Raw genomic sequence first — 22,642 nt, 5'->3', positions numbered from 1 at the left:
GATCCATGACCTACTTCTCAAGCTATTAGCAATGAAAAATTGTTGGCCTCAACCCTATTGCAGATAAGTTAATGATGTCACAAACATATACAGTGTGTTGATATTTCTCTGCCTCTCCTTGGCCTTGCACATTTAGTTTGTTGTTTCTTATATTCTTGTAAGAAATTCAATCTCTCGATGAAAGTTTCTCCCTGAACAAGTAAATGAGCCAGATCTCTAGTCACATGAACAACTCGTGAAGATCAGGCACCAACTTTTGTGTTACATAATCATACACTAACAAGCAAATGATTGAATAGGGAGGATAGCTTTTTCATCGTGACTTATCTTTACCTCGCAACTCTTTTACTTCCTCCCTCTTCACCTATTATCAATGTACATATATAAAAGAGGGTGTCTGTTTGCCTGTCCTCAATGCATTTTCATATGGCTGGACGGATTGTAACCAAAGTTAGTACATTAGGGCATCTCTTGCTCATGAACCTCGTAAGCGACTTCCAGTTGCATCCGCTGCATCCTTTGCGTCGTTTTCTCATCACAGTTTCTTACACGTCACACAAGTTCTACCATTCAACATCCTGCCCAGTAGGCCCACCTCTTGATACAGAAAGTATAAAAATACATAATTCTAATGAATGCAGGCCTTACTTGAGACTCCATGTGTAATCATACCAAATAACAACCCCATTTCAATTATACATCTGGGTATCCACTATGTCAAGCCTGGAGGGATCACTCATGAATGAGGAAGCTCAGTAGAGCATAAATTCGATTCATAAATGTAGTTAAATATTTTATTACAAGTTCCCAGCATAATTTGAAATTTAAACCAAATCCACGAATATAGAGATGAAAATCATTCCTCAAACCAATAATTTTCCCAAATATTCATCATAAACTCAAAATATTTCAGTTGCAAAGATGGGATTTCATGGAAATGCATATGTACATAAAGGCTGAGAAAGGATAATTGATCAAGGTAGCAGTCCAACAGTCCCAGAACATTATGTCTTACAGTTAGCATGACATACTGATGAGTTAGGATGTAAAATCACTCAAACCTCTTTTTACATGTACATCGAACACTCAGTCCACACACGGGAAGCGCACATCTGCAATATTAATTGCAGTCTTCAAAGGGAAAGTACATCAGTCACCAGTGGCATCTTGAGCACTGTTAATGTCATCCTGGAGTGCTGCAGCCTGCTTCTCAACTGCGGAAGATTTTTTGAAGTTGCAAGCAATTTCTTTGATTCCTGGAAGCCCATTTATCAATGAATTAACAACTTCTGCTCTCTGCTTGCCAGCTTCATCTCCATCATTATTTGAAGAGCTCATTGTGAGCAGTTTCAAAACTGAATCTACAATATGAGAGAACAAACGAATCACAGAGTTAATCACATAGAAAAGAGGAAGTTTCCTGATAACACACCTTGCATAAAAAGAGCCCTATTTAAACATGGATAAGCACTGTAACGTTCACTTTTAATTCATCAAATGGAAATCAGCACATAAATATTTAACATTTTAGCCCTGGATAAGTCCCCATGAAGAAAATCGGAGGTAACGGCACAAGCCGTGACTTCACAAATTTAGTAAACACAAATTCCAAACACATTTATAAGTACTTTCAGCAAAAACATTAGGAGCGACAACGCATACAACCAAATGCCACAATTTTCATTAAAATACTCCCTTTTGTTCATTATCGTGTCATCTTCCAGAATTGCCGTACATTATCGTTACTCATGTTTTTCTCCCACTGTCACAGCGAGATTGCTACAGCACAGATGGTTGATATACCAGGGTTTACGTCAACTCCTCCCTTTTAAGTTCCTTAACGAGGATTTAATTTTACAAATAAAAAAAAGGTTGGTAACAATAACCGCTTAATGTGATCCTGACTGTCAACTTAGATTTCTTATCATACAAGGGCTGCTATTATGGATAAGCGTTGCAAAAAATAGCATACGCTATTCTGCGGGTCATTATAGCAACGACCCCGTATTATGAATGAAGCGTAGTAATAATTTTGTTCGGAATAGCAGCATGCTATTTCTTGCGCGAGCTATTTGGAAGCTCCGCCTCTTCCCGTATGAAAAACTTTCTGAACAGTTTGCGCAACCAATGAGGGAGAAGATATTTTATATATTTTTCTGTATTTTATGGAATATTGACTTGCAATCACAAATAATTGCTTCATTTGCATTTAAATATTATATTAAACCGTGGATTTATATAATATGCTTTGAAAATCTCGTTTAGGAAATCAGCTGATTGTTGTTGTTTTGATAATATCACAATGGCTTCAGACAGGTGGGTTAGGTCATAATTTTACTGTTATAATGATGATTTATCGGGCATAAATATTGAATCATTTACCTATATCCGATCGGTCCTTTACCGTGAGATATATGCTATGCGAAATAATCATTGAAAGCTAAATATGTTTGATTTTCTTCGTAAATGTGTTAGGCTTCGAAGTCTGTTTGTTGCATATCAGAATTAATATGTATCAACTTTTATTGTATTGCTCGTGACGATATCGTTTTACTGTATGAACTAGAAGCTTTCGTTTCTAATGTTATCTATATATTATATGACTCCCTAATTTCAGTGTTCATTCTCTGTTTAGGAAATGAAGTAGGTGGCAACGTCACAGCTGTGCTTTCATGTATTATGATGGAATAGTATCGATATTTCAGCTGCATATTTGGAAAAAGCAGAGGGAGGTGATGGTGAATTTGAGGATGGATGGAACAGCTGTGAAAAAGTGAATCTAGCAATAGTGAATCGTGTGGAAAGTGCTGTTGTGTCAGTTATCATTGTTTTCGTATCAGCTGATTTTATTATGTGCTCACTGAAATTTTTGATAGACCCTGAACTGTGCCGATAAACTGAAACTTAATTGTGTGAATAACTTACTTGTCTATAGAGGAAACAATTTGTATTCAATTCCACATGATATATATTGCATTAATGATGTAGTGCATGGATATTCCATTAAACGTTTGTGGTGAATCATATTTGTTCGGAAACTTTATTGGTGTTCGGAGAAATCCTTTGTTTTCAAGCAAGTAATTCAAGTCGACTGCCCGTGTTTATAATTTAGTAAATTTTTAGTTTTAATTGTAGAAGGCAGCGAATAGTGGGGAAAACAATTTCGACTCGTTGCATGTATTTGTATATACTGTCCAATTGAGGAAATGAACGGCTGATCAAAGTATATGGTATTATTATGGTAATATATGGTTTTCATTGAAAGCTATAACTATTAATATATTTGGCGAGTTAGTGTGTTAACACAAGCTTGAAATTTTTCAAGAATGGACCTGATAGCCTACATTGAGGATATTTTTAGTAGCAAGTCAAGTGATGAAATAAAATTATGAATTGTAAATATGAATAAAACACGTAAAATTTGGGCTAATGGTAGTAATTCTTTGCATTAATTGTTATTGTTTTCGTACTGTCGATGAAGCAAGCTTGTGCTTCATATATTAAGCTCGAATGTTAATTCCTAACCAAATCACTTAACTAGTTAAATATTCATCACTTATGCTACTATTATTTAATTAAAATAAAGCTGATATCATTTTATTTTTGGCTATTATTCCATTTTTCAATGCTTGATTAGGTTACTTTAACCTCAGAAAAACAATTCGACATCGCAATGCGCACGTTTTCTGGTTGCAATACCGAATTGCTCGGCATCGAAGACCGCGTAATATTATAGCAAGCCTACCGGTTGCAATTCGCCGTTCATAATAGTAAATAGCAACGGGCCTATGCTATTCTGAGAATTACGTCTTCCGGTGTAGTAAAAACACGAATTGCAACCGTTCGTAATACCAAATAGCATAGGCGTTGCAATACGCTATATTATAGCAACATCGGTTGCAATATCGAAGAATAGCATGATGCTATTCCATCCATAATAGCAGCCAAGGAAACATAGCAAGAGTGATGTTTGGATGCCAATGTTATTTTCTGGAACTATATAGGTAAGATAGAAAAAGAGTCGCGTGTTTTTTCCACATAGGTCCGGGTTCAAGAGATATTCGCGTGTAAAAATTTCGCACACCATCACTTCCCTTGAGTAAACTCCCTCTCAATTACCTCAGTGGTGTACACCCATGTCTCGTATAGCGCAATTTCGATTAGCGCAATTTCGATATAGCGCAAATTCGTTCCTCGGGGAAACATTGCAACGCAGTGTAGCCTAATCAAAAATCTTAAACGCTCTTGTGATAAAACGTGAACTTGCGCTAAGTACACACGAAATTTCTAACAATTTACGCATATTAATATTATTTCTTGCCTCAAATCTTCTTTTTTGTTTATATATTAATCGAAATTCATTGCTGCGCAATTGCCAAAAGTATTACTCGTCATTGGGTCTAGATAGCCGGCCTACCGAAGATTTATCTCTTCTCCTTAACAGAATGATAATAAATAATTTAGATCGTTAATTAAGCGTGGGGCTAGTGGAAAAGAGTTTTTTTTTCAGCAATACGGTTTGAGACGTATTTTTGCCGTCGTAGGTTACCGGGCGATTGCCTTCCAGGAGGGCAAGTCGGTAACTTGGGGCGCCTCGTTTGGGAGAAAGAGTTCTCCCCCAAAATTGTCTCCCGACCCAAGTCGGTAACTTAGTAGAGAGAACTGTTTCTCCCGACCGGATGGGAGACAACTCGCTCCGATGGGTAGTATGAAAAATTTCTAAGGCGAATCTGATATTGGAGCTTGATTTATCGAAAAATTAATCGTGTGCCATTTTAAAATGTTTTTAATTTTATGTAAAATTCAGCCATGCAAATATTTTCTAAATTGAATACATAATAACCTCATTATGACTTACCAAAGTCGGGACTACTTTTTTGACCGCGCGCAGTGATTCCTCGCTTGCAAGCGGTTGCAAGGCTAAATCCAAGTGCCGGTAAATTTTGCTTGTCACCTTGTTAAATTCTTCATCTCGTGTCAATTACGACCTCTCCAAAGTTGAAAATTAAGAGTATATTTCAAATATGAATACAGCTTTTGCTCGCTGCTTGCAGATTTGTGCAAACATCTTTTGTGCCAAAATTGTGTTAATGTCAATGTGACAACTCTCGTAAATCTTCTGCTGATAATCACAGTGCCAGTGGTTGCAATGTGCAAAGTTTGGATAGGTTGAAAATTATCGGCTAAGAGTTGTAATTATCATTGCTCCATCGTGATTGAATTGTAAACAGTGCTATTACCGTATCGATTAATGTCTGACAGCAATGTAAACATTGTCAGTGTCGTGTTCACCTCCGTTGTTCATCGTATAGGTACATTGACATTTCACGATCAAGCTATCAAGATCAAAGCTGTGTGTGAAGTTTCTTTTTCTAGTATATTTACGAATAATAGTGAGAGAAGTCACCTGTGCCTCTTTCGTATGCTAATTTCTGGCTTTAAATCAGTGAATTAATAGTTGTTTTCATCATAACGAGCTTGGTGATTGTAAGTTGTTCGTGATGAATAAAAGAGTGGAAGTGATTTCCAGTTTTTGATTATTTTATTTGCCTATGTCTCACTTTATATTTACGGTGTTTGCTAGTATTTAGTTTGTGGATATTCATTTATTATTGAAGTACATTTATAGCTTGTGTATGTGTTGACAGCGGAACCGATTCGCGATCTCACATGTGTGCAGACGGTTTTGCTGAGCAGTAGTATTCGTGAAACCAATGAAAAGGTGAAACTCTGTTACATTGTCATGGGACAAGTTTCTTTTAACAATAAGGGCATATCTTGTGTTTCAATAACTATCTATTGCTTTTCATAGGTAACTGCTTAGAAGTTATTTTCCATTATTTAAATTGCTTTTCTTGCGCTCTCTGAATTAGCATTAGCTTTCTAAACCCCGCTACTTAAACGAAAAGAATGCAGAGCTACAGATTATTGTCATTTCATAGGATTGCGGTGTTTTTGTCTGTTATTAAGGCCCTCCAGCTAAGTATTGGTGATGGATTTTCAGCAGGTAGAGAATCGGACCATCGAAGGACGGATAGGACAACCTTCTCCGCTAATGCGGCCGGAAATCTTCCTCCCTCGCCTCAAACGGTTTATTTATATCCCGCAACAATTTCTCACTGGTGGTAATTGCCCCACTTCTTTTAAATGCACCTCATATACGAGCAATAATATTCTATGGTTTGAATGAAAACGCGCCATATTGAGAAAATACAACAAAACACTGTCGAGATACGCACTTTCTCCATGGGAGAAAGAGATACGTCGGGCTCTTGAGGGGGACATAATGCCCCGTTCACATTACGATCGTCCGAGCCGTCGTCCTTACGATAGTTGACCGAACTAGCCGTGTGAATGCAAGTTCTGACTATAGTTGACGTAGTTCCGAACGTTGCCACTTTACGATGGTTAGGCGCTGGGAGACCGGAAACGGAAGCGACAAGAGAAAGACGAAATGCTCGTGAAGCTCTATTTTTTTCATGGACATTTCATGGATTTGTCCTAGGAAGGAAGAATATGGGCGGAAGAAAAATTATTCGGTAAATACACGTTGAAAACAGTAATATCTTGTCAATGCAAACCACAACAGCTTTGCTAATTATCAATTTCCCGTTCACTTTAGATGTCAGCACTAGAGAGCAGCACAGGTTTCAACCATAGTTGTGTGAATGCACGATAGTTCCGACCAGCCCCCGGCTTCTCCCTACCTCTCCCCTGCTGGCTCATGCGACCCTTACTGTCCGATTAGTTCGTCATTTTCACCGCTGGCGCTACTTGTGCACTCGTCCGACGTCAGCCTTGCGATTGCATGGGAAGTAATGCGTCTTGGTGATTCATTGCGATAAACCACGTTTTTTTACAGTCTTTTCCTGCAACGGAGGCCAGTTTTACTTATGGTATATCGTTGATCGAGTGTTTAGGAGTTGGAAAAACTCTCTATTTCAATTTAAAAGGAAAATGGTGGGCAAAAGATGTATCGTGCCAGGTTGTATGTACCTCTGGGTATGACTCTAACTTAGAAAAGGTGCATATCTTTTTGGTGTCAAGGGAAGAAAGACTACGAGCTGAGTGGCAGAGGTGCATTCCTCGTGATAATTTTATCGTCAAGTATCCGCAAGTTGTTTGTGAAAAACACTTTATTGAATCCGATATTCTTCGTGAGAAGATTATCACGGACAACGAGGGAAACGTCGCACAGTGGTCCGGATCGCGAAAAAGTCAGGCAAAAATCAGATTTTCGTTGGATGTTTGGAAAAATTGCTCCCTACATGTTATTTGGCGAGCTATTTTCATTTCTGCAGTTATTTTTACGAAAAAACTATTATTTCATGCGATATCGTGGAACTTTAACTTATTAACTGGCTAATTGTAACGCTGACTGCATAGATAAACGGTAATCATGATAAAATATGAAAATAAATGATAATTAGTTGTATAGAATGAGTTAATATTCTTTCAAATTAGTCAATAAACAAAAAAAACGGCTAAAAGTAGGGTTTTTTGGTGCATTGACTTACGTTAAAGAGGTACGATTTCCAGATTTCGAGAGATTCTTCTGTATGGACTAAAAAGTAATTAATAAATTAGTGTCAAAATAGTATTTAAGTGACTCTTTTATTCTCATAAAAGCATGGTTAATTCCTCATAAATTTACAATTATGTATTACAATTGTTCAGCATCAGATTCTTCTGAATCCCTCCCATCCTCCTCTTCTCATTCACTCGAAGAATTTTGAGACTCTTGCAAGACCAAGAGATCACGAACCTCCTGCGGAAGATATTTAAGGCCCCGGCATTTGTTTAGTTCAGTTCCTAATGTGCTAATAAAAGGATCCGATATTAGGATCAGTCTCCGGAAAATATCCTCATTAGTTTGAAGTCGAGATATTTTTATCGCGTGATGCTCACGATATATTCTAATGTCTTTATTGCGAGATTCCTGGGCCTCCTCCGACAGTTCTCCAATACGAAGAAGAGCCGACTCGATGTCATCTGCACCACTTTTTGCACAGTGGGTGGCTTGTAAAACCAACCATAATGTCTCACAAAATTTTCCGCTGTATCCATACAGAACTTTTTAAATTTTACTGAATCAATCAAAAATCCGCAACACAAAGACCTTAAAATTGTTGAGAAGTGAAAGATTAACTCTTCCTCTACTCCTGAAAATTAATTAACTATGTTATATCATGTGAAAAATACTGCATAAAGCAATAATAAAAAGATGTTATATTGCAACAATGAAAAGAAAGCATTCAAAAATATTGACCCTCGCCAGTAGGCTCAGCCGATAGGCGAGAATTTTTGAAAAAGCCCCTAGCTGAGTTTTCATCACTGGATGTACCATATTTTGGCTTCGGCACATCAACTAAAAGGCCTATTCTCTTTTTAAATTCGTAGGTACCAATTAAAAAATAAGACTACTAGGACAATATCCCAGGGGACCCCATATCACCATTAGAATACAAGGAAAATACGAACCTGAGGTGCTTTGAAGGTTGCGAAATGCAATATCAGGAAAATCAACAATTTTGTCCAACCAAGTGCAATTCCGCTTCAAGTGCGATTTAAAAAATATGGCAAATGCTGGAATGCCAGCGAACTTATTCTTAGTGATATCCTCAAAAGGAACGACCTTTCCTTCCCGTGCAGTGAGCATCGAGAAATGATGCTTGCTGCCATCATTGTCCAGTTTTTGAATTCAAGGATGAGGCAAGCTGCACGGGTGGAGAATGCCGAGGTTGGCCGAGAGTATGCCTCCAGAAGGAGAAACTTAAAGTTTTTGAAAAAATAAATGCTATTCATTTTAGCCTTGTAGAAATATCTTTTTTGATCGTTCACACCATTATATTGTTTAACCATTCCTTTGCTTGTAGTGCTTGTAAGTATAAGTATGCCGTGTGTTGCTTTCCAGATTCTGAATCTACAATTACAGTTATCATAAGGATTAATATTTTCAGTTTATAGGAATTCATATTGGTATCTATCCAAGGAATGGAGCAGCTAATACAGCAGTGACGAAACAATGGGGGAGGCGTGAGGAGATAGATAGGAAAAAAATTAATGAAAAGTAGAAAAAAAGATGATTTTCGGTGGGTATTGGAAAAGAAAATTAATTGGTCTGAGCTATGGAACTCGAGAGTTAAATATTCGGTCTTAAGTTTTACTGTTGAGAGGACTTACTTAGCAGTTACGCTTGTTACAAATAATCAATGTGAAAGCTGTAGCGGCAAAGTTACGCGAAAGCTTTTTGGCTAGGTCGGCACTCGTTTCTCCTCAACTATCTAGGAATAGTAAAGGGAGATTGCCATTGCTTCTTTATTGCCGCTTCATTTACTAAGTTTTCAGCCTAATACTTCTGTCCATGCTATTGAGTACCTTACCGATATTCTCCGTTAACACTTCGCAGTTTTGCTTCCATTGCAAGGTAATTTCGACCGATGTCCTTTTCAGGTGGGTATATTATCTTCACACCATCGTCCTATTTGTCTTAAATGGCTCGCGGAAATGGGATCTACAAAAAACACACCTTTATTATTTATCCCCGCTGGATTAAGCATTCAAACACCCGATTTCGTAGACTATTTTATGACCGTTTACGGAAGCTACTGCACCAGTTTTCACGAATAAAGCTATTTTATATTCTTTAAAACTGAAGCGCGTAAGAGTGAGTACATGCGCGAAGCACGGCTTACAAATTTTTTATAAATATAGTGCATCAAGTTACCTCACAGCCATATCAACCCATGTAACGACGCCCGGAACGACCGGACGAGTGTACTGCTAGCGCTTGACGGCCGGTATGGGAACTAATCGGACAGTAAGGGAACGTACGTGGAGCCGCGGACGCCGGGGGCTGGTTCCGACGACGGCTCGGACTATCGTAATCTGAACGAGGCATAACTGAAGCGCCCGTCTGGGGCGCCGGAAGGCGCTTGAGGGGGCTTACAGACTTGGGTCGGGAGACTAGTACTCTCCCAGGCGACAAATAGTCTCCTTTCTCCGGCGGGGCGCCCTAGAGACTTGGGGCGGGCGACAACTCTCGCGCAGGCGCTTCACGAATCTCCTTTCTCCCATTTTCGGGAGAGAACAGAGTTACAGACTTGCCCTCCTGGTAGAGAGTCTACGCTAAAGCCTTCAAGGTCATCGGTATTCACGGGGGAGAAATGGAGCGGTGACAGAGTTGCGCATGAATAGCATCAACACATAACAGGGTCCGCTATAGTGTCTCAAACACAATGGCTTCGTTCCCTCCCCGCAGTCATAGCCCTTCTGCGTCTCAGGAATACAGTTCAGCAGAAGAAAGTGATTTAGATAGAGCCATACAGGGTAAAAACCAAGAGAATATGGCAAAAAATAGGAATGCATGTAGAAAAATCAAGAAAAACCATAAACCTAGAAGAGGACTTGAGAGAGGTCAATTGCTTTGAAAATGGAGAGCGTCAAAGCGATATTGCGCGGAAGTTTAAACTCACGATGCCTTATTCTGAATAAAGACGAAGCTAAAATATCAGTGACCTCAGCCGCACCAACTTCAACCAAGCGGTCTACACATACGGAAAGTTCATGGTGAATCAGTACAAAAAGACGAGAGTGGTAATCGCTCCGAGACATTAAGTGAAAGCTCCGGTTGGTTCCAGAATTTAAACGGCAAGCAGGTATTTTCAGTGCGGCGATATCAGGTGAATCTGCAAGTGTTGATAGCGCAGCCACCACAACATTTTCTGATGAACTCCAAGCTGTTATTGAAAGTGGCTCCTTTCCCCCTCAACTAGTTTTAAGTGTTGATGAGACGATATTCTTTTGGAAAAGAATGCATTCTCGTTCATTCATTTTCAGGGAAGGAAAACCTGGGTCAGGTTTCAAGGCATTTAAAGACTGTTTCACGTAGCTGCTAATGACTCGGAGGACTTCAAATTAAAATTATTTATCATTCATAAACTCCGCTAGCTATGAAATGGCATTTAAAGTAGCATTTTCCTGTCATTTCGATGAGCGACAAAAGGGCCTGGGTGACACAATAGCTGTTTTTAGACAAGTTTGAAAAATCATCAACTGCCGGCAACGCATTACGATCCCCTGAGATAGCAGATGTTAGCCCACCCGCACGACAGGACGGAATTTCGAAAGCACGTAAGAATTTTTTTTAACGTGAATAAAAGTCTTTGAATGCGTGAATACTATCTTTAAAGATGTTTTAAACTATAAATATTTATAGAAATAATGTTTTCTAAGGCTTTTTATGGGAATATAGATGTTTTAGAGGAAATTCAATACCCAAGACCTATGCTACCAGGAACGCATCCCTATCTTCCCTATGTTAAAACGCTCTCGTATAACGCAAATTCTTATAGCGCAAAGACCCCAAGGAACGCATCCCTTGCGCTATACGAGACATGGGTGTAGTCGATTAGGGCACTAGTCTAGTGACTTTTGACGCGTGCGTCCCAGATTCGAGTCCCGGTGAAGGCTAATTTTTATTTCTCTCTTATAATTTTGGAAGTTGCTGTTACAACTCATCCCCATTTGTTTAATTTAGATACTTCGCATCCTCAAATTCACGTGGTAAGGCATAATCCAGAGTTGCATTTAAAACCCATAAACTAATATGAAAATAAAGAAATTGCAAAGAAACTAAATTAAACGAATGGGGATGAGTTGTAACAGCGATTTCTAAAATTGTAAGAGAGAAAAAAATGTGGCGTAAAGGTGACACTTAATAAATTAAATTTGCATTGGTAATTTAAGTAAACCGCGAATAGCCACGGTGATAAATTTACAGTCACCCTCAATGCACAAATTGTGCAAAAAATCCAGAGGAAAAATCATTCGCCTTGACCAGGATTCGAACCTGGAACCCCCAAATCAAGAGCTAACACCTGTATGTGTTCAAAGTTTGAGCTGTGCTCTCCAGCTGTGGCACTGTGCGCACCATTAGGTATGCTTCTCACATCATATGCCCAGCAGTCCATACCACCTTGTCCAGTATAGTCCTCAAATTTCCACAAGGGAGAATGATGCCTCGGTAGCTTAACTGGGCAAAGCACTCGACTGTAAATCGGGGGATATGGGTTTGTATCCCAGTCAAGACGAATGATTTTTTTCTCTGTGGATTTTTCACACAGTTTGCATTAGTAACTACTATTGGTCAACTGGAGTCAATGAACTTACCATAATAAGACTGGAGGGTGGCATTGGTTTCAGTTTGAAGGTGAGGACGTAAGAAAGACAGAATGCTTGGCACAAATTTCCCAGAGGCATGGAGAATTTGTCCCGTGGCAGCTTGGAATAATACCAAGGATGCCAAATGTAAGGCAAGTGCAGGGTCATCTGTAACAGCATTCAGTTTCTCCAGAAGGGCACTTCGGTGGGCCTGCATCTGCACCCTAAAAGAAAGATCCAATTTCATTACATTAAATTTATCAATTCATGAAAATATAATAAGTAAAACCCAGACATGCAGCGAGGGGGTTTAGGGGATAAAACCCCCCCAGAGCTCAGAGAAACTTTTAATTTTAATCCTTTTTACTTAATTTGATTAATATTACATATAGAATCCTTATAAAAAGCTTGATAAGTAGAAGAAAAAAACCTTGAGTCCATTTCTTGAGACATGATGGCCTGATTAAGACAATCATTGAGAGACAGGTAGATGGCAAGAACGGAAAAGGAAGACCTTAAACAAAATATATGGAACTGGTAAAGAAGAATGTGAAAGGGAAGAAATAGGTTTATAGGTGTGAAAAGGTCAGCTGATAGGAGAACTGAGTGAAGAGCTGCGTCAAGTTAGTATTTAGGATTCGTCAAGCGTATTCTGGGATAATTTTCAATGAGAAAGTGATAGAGTGATGCTATTTTGCATTCGTCCGACCACACCTAGAATATGTAGTGAGCAAATGGGATCCAGAGCAGAAAGATAATCTGTGAACGGAATAAAATAAAAAGGGAAAGCTGCATGTTTTATCAAAAACTGCTACGGGTGTACAGACAGCATTACCCAGACGTTAAGCGAATTAGGCTGGGAGCCGCTAGAGACTCAGAGGCTGCGCGCAAGGTGTTGCTTGAAAATTTGAGAATATGTAGATATATTTAAGAGCGACACAGAGAACATCATCTTAGAGCCCCACTATATTTCCAGGTCCAGCGATAAAGTAAGAGAGATATTTTGTCGAACGGATAGATATGGGATTTCATTTTTTCCTCGAACCATAAAGGATTTCAATAAATGTTAGTCGTAATCTTGTAAGAGCATTTGCTTTTTATAAGTGAACAGCTGGTGTCCTAACATCCCCTGCCAGATGCCTTTTTAGGTGGCTTGCAGGATGGTATGTAGATATAGACGAAACCAATCTTACAATTATTGACCAGTGATGATGATGAAATATAAACATAATTCAATACAAGTACCTATTGATCAGTTTTGAAGAGTTAATGAGCAAGAATAGCTACGAAAAAAGTTGCATCGTAGCTTAGTGGGTAGAGAGCTTGGCTGCAGATCATAGGATCCCAAGTTCAAATCCTGAGGAAAGTCTTAAGGGGACCACAAAACAAAATACTCCAAGTGCAAGGTGGTCCAGGGTAAGGAACAGGCCTCCCTACTATGAATTTGTGAATTGCACATGGCTGTGGCTAAGTATAAGGTGAGCTCTACCTTAACTATCCATTCCAACCTTTACGTTGAATCACTAGGTGAGTGAGAAAGGATAAATAATGCAATGACAACACTTTCACTACAGCAACCAACAACCAACACCAGAAATGAAGAAGTTCACTAAGGGAGTGACTTTAAATAGAGTAATGCCAAGGTCCTATTCACTGGTTAAACGACTAAATTTTCTATTGTTAACTGTTTTCATTACAGCCAAATGAAAATTAGTAATAGCCTTTGCTAATTATTCTATACCAATGAAAAACTTATTTAATAAAAAAAAACCTAGTGGCAATTCCAGGAACATAACCAGAATTGGTTACAACCCATCCTTAATTAGCATCACCATTGCTCACCATATGTTAGCAAAATAATGCTGGACACTCAAACGTCTTTTCACAGACTATCTTTTAAAAATTTTACTAGATTCATGGTAATATACATTCTACATAAATATTAATCTCAATTGGGGATAAAAATGTAACTAACCGGAGTAAAATATTAGCTTGAAACAAGGGATGGTCAGATCAGACAACTTGGATTCAAATACCTGCCAGTATAAAGTTTTAAAAAATATAGCAATTAAATCACTAAAATATTGACTTACTTCTCCTTCTTCTTGTCCTGTTTCCTTAAAACAACATCACAGACAGTCAACGCTCCTTCACAGGTAGCGAGGAATTCTTCAATTGAATTTCCTGAGAGGGACTTGTGCAATTTCATCAAAATTTCCCGCACTTGTGGAGTTACCTCATTTAAAATTTTGACCCTTATCTGAAATAACATAAACACATGGGTAAGAGTACAAAAAAAGGATCGGGAAGGATTTGGACATTCTATGAGAATTAGTCCAAAAGATGGTGAAAAAATTAAGTCCTTACAAATTTACTTATTGATTTCAACCTTCTCAATGATTATACTTACACAAGGTATTGACTAGAGCCTTGCAAAAGCATCAAAATATTTGGTCAACCCAGAGAGACACATGGGTCAGAAAGGCTGGAAAGAGCTTTGGAGAAGCTTACTCACGTAGCACTAACCTCCACCATCAAGAGCTCAAAAAGCTCAGTCTGCCTGAGCTCAAATTCACAGCAGTTCTAAACTACATAGTTTTAAGTATAAATAAATACCTTTAACAAATATTTCTCGGGTTTGCAGCCAGCTTAATGCTTTTATCAAGTAGTCAGAAGTATTCACCAGGAAAAATTTAAATCGTTTATTAAATACCTTTATTTTGTACTTTATTTTTGGAAGTTTGGCTAAGGGTTGAACTTTAATTTTTGACAATAGCTAGAGGTCCGTGAAAGTGGTTTTACTTTTTGCTAAAATTTGTTTTAAAACCATGTGATTTCGGTGTTACAGTAAATCTTGGCAGTGTTATTATAATGCTACAATTTTCCCACGTTTATACGCGTTTTATTATTATATGGTACACATTTCATGAATACTTATACTTTTATTAAGCATTTTACATAACATTTAACACAATTTCGATTGTACAAAATTTCTGATAATACTAAATGAAAGAAATGGTTCAACTTATATTGGTTCAAGGTATATGAATGGTTCAAGTACGTAGTCTTGGTGAATACGATCCGCAAACAGCAAATTCCCACTACCATACATATGTGTATACTTCGAGAGCCATTCCAGAATTTTTGGATTGTCAAGTTCCTCTACACTAAATAAAGCCTTTAAAAATGCTTCAGTAGTAGGAACAACAAGCTCTTCGTTTTCTTTGACTGAGTGACTGTATGTTCAAATGATAGCTGTCGTTTTGCGGGTGCCCTTTCTTTCGCATGTGTAAGTGTATCGCTACTGATGCGCTTTAACAAAGTGTCACATCTTTCATATTCAAATCTTTTATCGCAAACTTTGCACAGTAATACTCTGTCTTTCACATGAAATCCTTCTCAGCTGAATTCACTTACCCTGGTATGAACAGTATCACTAGCTTTAGGCATTTTAAAATTCCTATCCTTCATTCGATACTTAAAGCTATGGAACTACAATAAAAAAACAGTCCAACCACAAAACACAACCAATCACAATGGTGTTTTCAAACTGAGTGCTGGGTAGCTGCGGTATAACCATAGTACTGTATAACTTACAAATTGGCCGAAATGTTTCATGTCGTGGGTTCCCTTTCAATACCACTCACCCAGGTGTTGAGGGAAGGTAGGACAGCAGCTAGATACAACAAAATCGCTTAGTTTTGATTACAGCTATTGCCAATCGGTCAGGAAAGACAGTGAAAGAAGCACACATAATAGGATTCAAAGAAACATGAAAAATGATTTCCCATTTATCGATCCTGAAACATCTAGAATGAGACACTTTCTCATCTGAAGAATTAGATATTAGATTTGGCCAATGTCGAAATGATTTTTTTTTTCATGAAACTCAGTAGAGAGCCGAATATCCGATGATCCGTCCGCTGATAAGGAGACCTCCCCCTCCTCCTATCCTTTCTGTTCCTTCCTTTCCTTCCCCCTACTGTTAGAGCTTCGTGCTTTCAAATAACCATACGCTTCTATGGATGTTTTTAAACGAATCGAATCGCACAGTTGACGGCTGCCGTGGTCACCATGGCACCCATTTCAATCCGGCCTAGCGGTGTGCCGTCTACGGCGTGAAATACAGGCAGTACTACATTGAGGCCGCTTTCTGACGAAACAACTTTTTGCCAGCCGCCGTTCACGACGCGATGGGGTGAAATTCAGGCCGCTTTCAGACGATATGACTCTCTGCCACGCTGTGGGCCGTGCCGTGAACGGCGGCCCAGTCCTGGCCAGCGGCCGTGTTTAAGTCAACGAAATGGTTACATTAGACCCACACTCAAGGTTTTCCTGCAACAAGTTATCCAACTGTCTAATGTGTCGCGGTGAGTCACCGGAATTTGCTCGGCATTGCCGCATACCGGGCGCGTGAGCTTGTATTTCCACTCTTCCGCGGCCGCATTAAATTTCTTTCCGCACATTTTTAATTCATAATATGTAACTAATTCTTCAGGTGAGAAAGCGCCTCATTCTAAATATTTCAGGATTGATACGTAGGATTTGCAGAGAGAGGCTGTGATAGATTTAACGGCAAATTCTGGCGAAGAAATCACTACAGTGCACGATATTACGCTGATGCGTTATGCGCGAGACTAAACAAACCAATTGACCTTGGAATCGTAGTGTGATAGAGCAAATGAACGTCGGAAGCGTTAAACAATGAAGGCTTAGGCTTTAATAGATCATGACTCATTAGATGTGATTTTTTTGCTAATCCATCTAAAATCGCAGAAATCGCAAAATTTCGTTTTTATTTACCGATTTCGCGTTATTTCGCGTCTCGCGATATTCACGGACCTCTAACAATAGCCAATACTTTGGAGACATTGCAGTGTGAAATAAATTATCTGAAATACAGTAGACTCTTGTTGATATGAACAACATTATTACAAAGTTCTCATAATTACGAAGCAAATAGTTGGTCCCGACCAAAAGGCCAATCCTCTGGTAAAAGGAACATTATCACAAAATTACAAACCTCAGTCCCAGTGGTTACTAAAAAAACTTTATTACAAATTTCCATGAATAAGCAACAGCATTTAGAAGGGTGCATACGGCGATGAGTTATAATCATTGCACTACGTTTAGGTATGAGCTGTGCTCAAGAGCATCCATTAATTAAAATATGGTTCTTTCTTCAGTATAAGATACTTCAGTATCCACGCAATATCATATAATAAGCTTCATTCCTGTGGAATCATGGTAACCTACTCAGTAACTCCCGTAAATTGGACGTACATTATGTCCTCTATTTACAAACATTTGTTTTATGAACATTCGAAAAATTCAAGCATGCACAAAATTGCAAATTTGATGTCTTTGGAGTTGGCCGATGCAACGCAGTGTGGGGTAGAGAAACTCGCACATTGGGCATATTCTGAACAAAGTATCATTTAATCTGTTGTGAAGTCAAGAACTGTTCAGCATTTTGCCCGTCCTTCCTTCCCACCGATAGCGATATTTTTCGGCTCCAGCAGCATCGCACCTACAGCTGGATTAGCTCAACACAATCCTGAGTTAACTCCAAGTTGTAATGCTGTGTTGCATTCTGCAGGACAACAGCTCATTTCGATGCCTTGCATAGATTTATCAACTTACGAACAAGGTCTTGGAACGCATCTTGTTCGTATACCGAGGACTTAATGTAGTCGGGAAGATATCAACCTTCGATTGCATCATGCCGTATTCTCATATTGATAAAACCAAACAAATATTCTTGTTTATATATATTTTCAAGTCATTTAATAGACTTTAAGTACCGGATATTGAAGAGACAAGAAATTTTGACAATGTTTTATGCAATTATTCCTAAAAGATACGTTCATACGAACTATGTTATTAAGAACCTCTGGTTTTTTGGTTCCGCAAACTACAAAATAACAAGAGTCTAAAGTACATCTATTAAGTGCTATAAAAACTTAACAAAGTCTTGCAGTAGTGTAGGTCTAGTTATATGCTGCACCCACTCAAACACAATTTTACAGTATTACTCTGGAATTTAAGCAGTGATTTATGACCTCTTTCTAAATGATACTGGTTCATGTAGAAAATAGGATTTCTTTGGCAATAAAAACTCGTGAATTATATAAAAGATAAATTTTTAATCGTGACTTCATAAATTTTACTGATAGAATATTAAGTATCACATGAAATATTACACAATGAAGGGAAGTAGTTTCTATTAACAGACAGAAAAAAGCCAATATATTTTTGCATTATATTTCCATGTTTAGGTCTTTTCGAGTTGCAACTGTAGTTTCATCGGTCAGCTTCTTTATTTCAAAGATCTATGGCTAATTTCAAAGATCTTTAAGCCTGAAAGATTTTGTGCTTTCCCGGCGAATGGACTGAGTGAAGATTTCTCAGGATCGCCACCGCGTCAGGAACTCCATATCTGCCGACGTTTCGATGTCCGACTCAGTCATCGTCCTCAGGGCTGTGAATCGGGGCTTGTTATTATGTAGTCCACAGCCATGAGGACGATGACCGAGTCGGACATCAAAACGTCGGCAGATATGGAGTTCCTGACCCGGTGATGATCCTGAGAAATCTTCATACATCTTTAAGCCTATGTAAGGGGACCATTCAAGGTTAGATGCACCATTATGACAGGAAAGAAAGGTTTGACATTACCTCTGTAGTTATTTCCTTTGGACCTCCTGCTCTTGCAGACCCTTCTTTTGAGGCATAGTCAAAAATCTCATTGGCAATATCAGTACACATGGTCCGAAGGAGATGCTTGCTAAATTGCCCCAACGACCCATCGTCATGATTGTTGTCTATCAGCTTGGCTCCTCGCTCATAAAGCCGAACATCAGTGAGCAAGGCAGATAACCTCTCTTGAAGTTCGGCATGAATTTTCCTGCGGGACTGAGCTGACGATGCCACAGCTGTCTCCAAAAAGTTACGGGCAGCTGCTTCAGCTTTACGCTGAATGGACCTGGCAAAAGAGGGTAAAAGAAGTTACAAAAATGAGAGATTAGTCCATTTTCCTGTAATACAAGACATATAAAAGATATCAAAAGTAAAGTCAAAAGACATCACAACATTCCACACAGTTCATTAAACATGACTACATTCAATATCAAGTCAATCACAAGAGAAAAAAAATATACTGATAGGAAAATCTGATAAAATAAAATACTTCTTTGCCCAATCAATGTGGCATGAGTATGAAATATGGTGGCATACAGGGGTGCAGCTAGGAATTAAGGCAGGGGGGGGGGAGGGCACCTAATACATAAAGAAACAAAAGAATGACAGAAATTTTAAATGATATTATTATCACTAACAATCCTAACCAGCTAATCAAAACTTCCACAATATCAATGCTGTACATTTTGATGACATTAAAAATTAGAATGTAATATATTAATGGTACTGACAATAATTTCATTGACAATGACAACTTCCATACTCACGGATGAAGAAAAGATGCTATCTCAGATATTAGGTCTGGAGATGCATCCTGCAGAAACTCTGCTTGTGATGCAGCTTTGTTCTCCTGCTCCCCATGTTCTTGCAGCTTTTCCTGCACTTCTGAAAGCCTTAGAAACTCAAGCCCCGCTTTGTTGGCCTTCCCACTGGTTCCTTTACCACCACCCCTTCCCTCATCCTCGTCATCATCCGAGTCCCCACCTCCTCTCTTGCCACCATAGTGCTTCTTTTTAGTAGACTTGGTTTTTGTCTCCCGGCCCTACAAAAAACACAATTTGAACCTACAATAATTACACTAATATAAAATATTTTAAGCTACCTTCATCAGTGTTCCCTAACTTAACTTTATGCCCACAATCCAAATCTAAAACCAGCAGTTGAGATACAGAGAAAACTCTGTTAATGGACACCTCTGACTTAAGGACTGTATTCAATTCCCCAGCAGAAGATTATGCACTTGTATAAAGAAAAAACCTTCAGTATACGTACTCTCCCTTTTACAGACACAGACACTTTTTAAGCATAATTTTACTCTTTTATCAACACCATAGCCATGGGTTTTCTGACAGATCTCTCAAAAATTGAGAGCATTCAAAATAAAAGTATTTCACCCAGCTGGCTTAAAATTCTATAAACTACAATACTTGCTGGGTATGCATAAAATAAGTGTAAGTTTTAAAATCTCCGGAGGCGACCTAAAGAAACCTTAACTATTAATTAAGTTTTCTTTAGGCTATATTCAGGATAACTACACTTTTCGATGTCTTGCTTGAGGTTTTCAACCTACGAACGAGGCCTCGGAATGCATCTCATTTGTATGTCAAGGGCTTACTATAATCAGTCTCAGGTTTCTGATTGCACCGCCAGAGTAGAGGGTCTTTGCCCATTTCTCCATCAAAAATGTGGACTGTATTTGCCTCACTAGCAGCCAACCGATAGTGGCCGAGTAGGGAAGCTCTTTTGCAGGGCTACAAGGACCAAGTCTATCTTACCTGGGTTCCCCCTCCTCCCTTTCCTCCGGTAGCTTTTTTTCTCCTTTCCTCCCGTCGATCGCCTTTGACACTGGTATCATCACCAAAACCATCTCCGGAATTACTGAATCCTCCTTTACCCGACATCTTTCCACTCTCCAGCTGTGCTTGTAAATAGGCACCAGAAGCCACACTCTAGAAAAAAAATTACAATGCACTTCTTAAAAAATTGTTTTTTTCCGCAAATACAGGGTACATCCATATGAAATTCCCAGACATTTCTAGATTATCTCGATTACATTAAAAAAATATCCATACTAATTAAAACTAACTAGTACAAAGATCAACAATTTTTACATATTCCTGGGGGTTACCGTCGATAGTAAAGACTAAGCTGGGAAAGCCAAGTTTCTAGTCTAAGTAAAAAACTCTGCGCAGTGCGCTTTTTGGTTCGCTCGATTAGGTCAACAGTTAACAATGAAGTGATAATCTCAATCTATTATGGTGAGTTCTATTCCCATGTTATTTATAGCACCCCTTTTAGGGGCCCTTTACCTTGTGCTCATGCTGTTTTTAAAATACAAAAGAAGATAGTGAGACTGATGTGTAGGGCTGTAGTGATCCGGAAATGGAAGATTTTCATTTCCAAAATATGCATAAATATGTTGTTGTGTGACTTCTCAGAATAGCCAGCTATGACAATCTATGCCTCGGGATTTGTACCTTTTCACTTTCGAGAACGACTAATCTTCCTCTTCCCCTTCCTTTCCCCTTCCTCCTGAACGAAAACATCCTGGTTCCACTTCCCTATATAATGGCACGGTGGAGATGCTATTCGCACTCAGGGACGGACTCAGCAATGTAGCCGTCAGTTGGAGTCGAAGTGCGGGCCGTATGGCTCGTGCGACCGAAGCACCTCGCTATCCACCAGTGCCATCACCAGCAGCTCCTCTCCTTCCCGAGACTTTGGTAATGTTCTAAATTTTGGCTATTCTGGACCCACATATTCACTACTACTTCATGCCTTCTGCTTGAAATGATTTGGAAATTGGGTTTTTGAATGGAAATAAACTTTGGGGTGAAAACTTTAAATACTTGTGTGTGATTATTCGCTTCCCGACACCAAGGGCAAGAACCCGCACCCTTACAGGGCACCCCTTAGAGCTCCATGTCGCCCTCTTTTCAAGAAACTCTCCATTCTCCCAATTCCGTATGTTTAAATGTTGAGTGCAATTATTTGTGCTAAACACAATTTTGGTTTGTATGCTACCAACAATAACATTCAAACCACTATACCAGGAACTGTGGCTATCTACATGTTCATCAGAACCAGCAAAACCAGCCTTTCCCCCATAACATGGGACTACTACTATACGACAAGCTTCCTAGAAACATTAAGAGTGTGGAAAAAATGTCTATTTTTCAATTTAAGGTAAAGGAGTTCTTTTAGATACATTTATTTTATTCTACTGATGAATATTTAACTATATAAATATGTTCTGTATGGGTATTTTTTATTTTCTATTTCTTTTCTTGTAACTGAACATTGACGTACTGTATATCATGGAACATGTATGTACCAAGATCTCCAGGCAAATAAATGTTGTTATTATTATTATTACATATGATTAAAAGGTGAATGAGTGAAGATAAATTTTAGCAATAAAATAAATTAATTAAGAGTATCACTACTTATTGACCCACACCCAAAACCACATTTATTGAAAAGAATTCTGTAGACGGATGAAACAATATATACTTTCACATGATTTATATTAACCTTCACCTAAGTACTCATGATAAATTGTTGAAAATTTGAATAAATATTAGCAAAGGGTCAGTTCAGTTCTTTGGTTTCACCAGCTTCTGAATTTATAAATGAAATCGGAGCTGAAGCCAAAAATATTCACTACCAAAATAATGTAATAAATTCACAACTCAAAAAACTTTCTCGGGCATGATTAACACTATACACTTCCAGTAGAATGATATTGCAGATAAAATCATTTGAGAGACAACTTGATGAA

General features: G+C 38.6%; 1 protein-coding gene across 1 annotated transcript in view; it reads right to left on the bottom strand.

Annotated features, from left to right (window-relative positions):
- Nucleotides 1-780: 780 nt before the first annotated feature.
- LOC124168967 (E3 UFM1-protein ligase 1 homolog) overlaps nucleotides 781-22,642 on the bottom strand; it is a 39,138-nt gene continuing 17,276 nt past the window's right edge. Inside the window, exons 8-13 of the mRNA XM_046547390.1 lie at nucleotides 20,637-20,810; nucleotides 19,629-19,903; nucleotides 18,841-19,147; nucleotides 14,256-14,422; nucleotides 12,172-12,386; nucleotides 781-1,361 (exon numbers count right to left, since the gene is read on the bottom strand). Of these exons, the coding sequence (XP_046403346.1) occupies nucleotides 1,150-1,361; nucleotides 12,172-12,386; nucleotides 14,256-14,422; nucleotides 18,841-19,147; nucleotides 19,629-19,903; nucleotides 20,637-20,810 (1,350 nt within the window). The 3' untranslated portion in view covers nucleotides 781-1,149. The remainder of the gene's footprint in view (nucleotides 1,362-12,171; nucleotides 12,387-14,255; nucleotides 14,423-18,840; nucleotides 19,148-19,628; nucleotides 19,904-20,636; nucleotides 20,811-22,642) is intronic.

The sequence above is a fragment of the Ischnura elegans genome, chromosome 12, assembly GCF_921293095.1.
Source record: "Ischnura elegans chromosome 12, ioIscEleg1.1, whole genome shotgun sequence".
Lineage (NCBI taxonomy): Eukaryota > Metazoa > Arthropoda > Insecta > Odonata > Coenagrionidae > Ischnura > Ischnura elegans.
The sequence above is the reverse complement of the archived record's forward strand: the minus strand, read 5'-3'. Positions and strand labels throughout refer to the sequence as shown.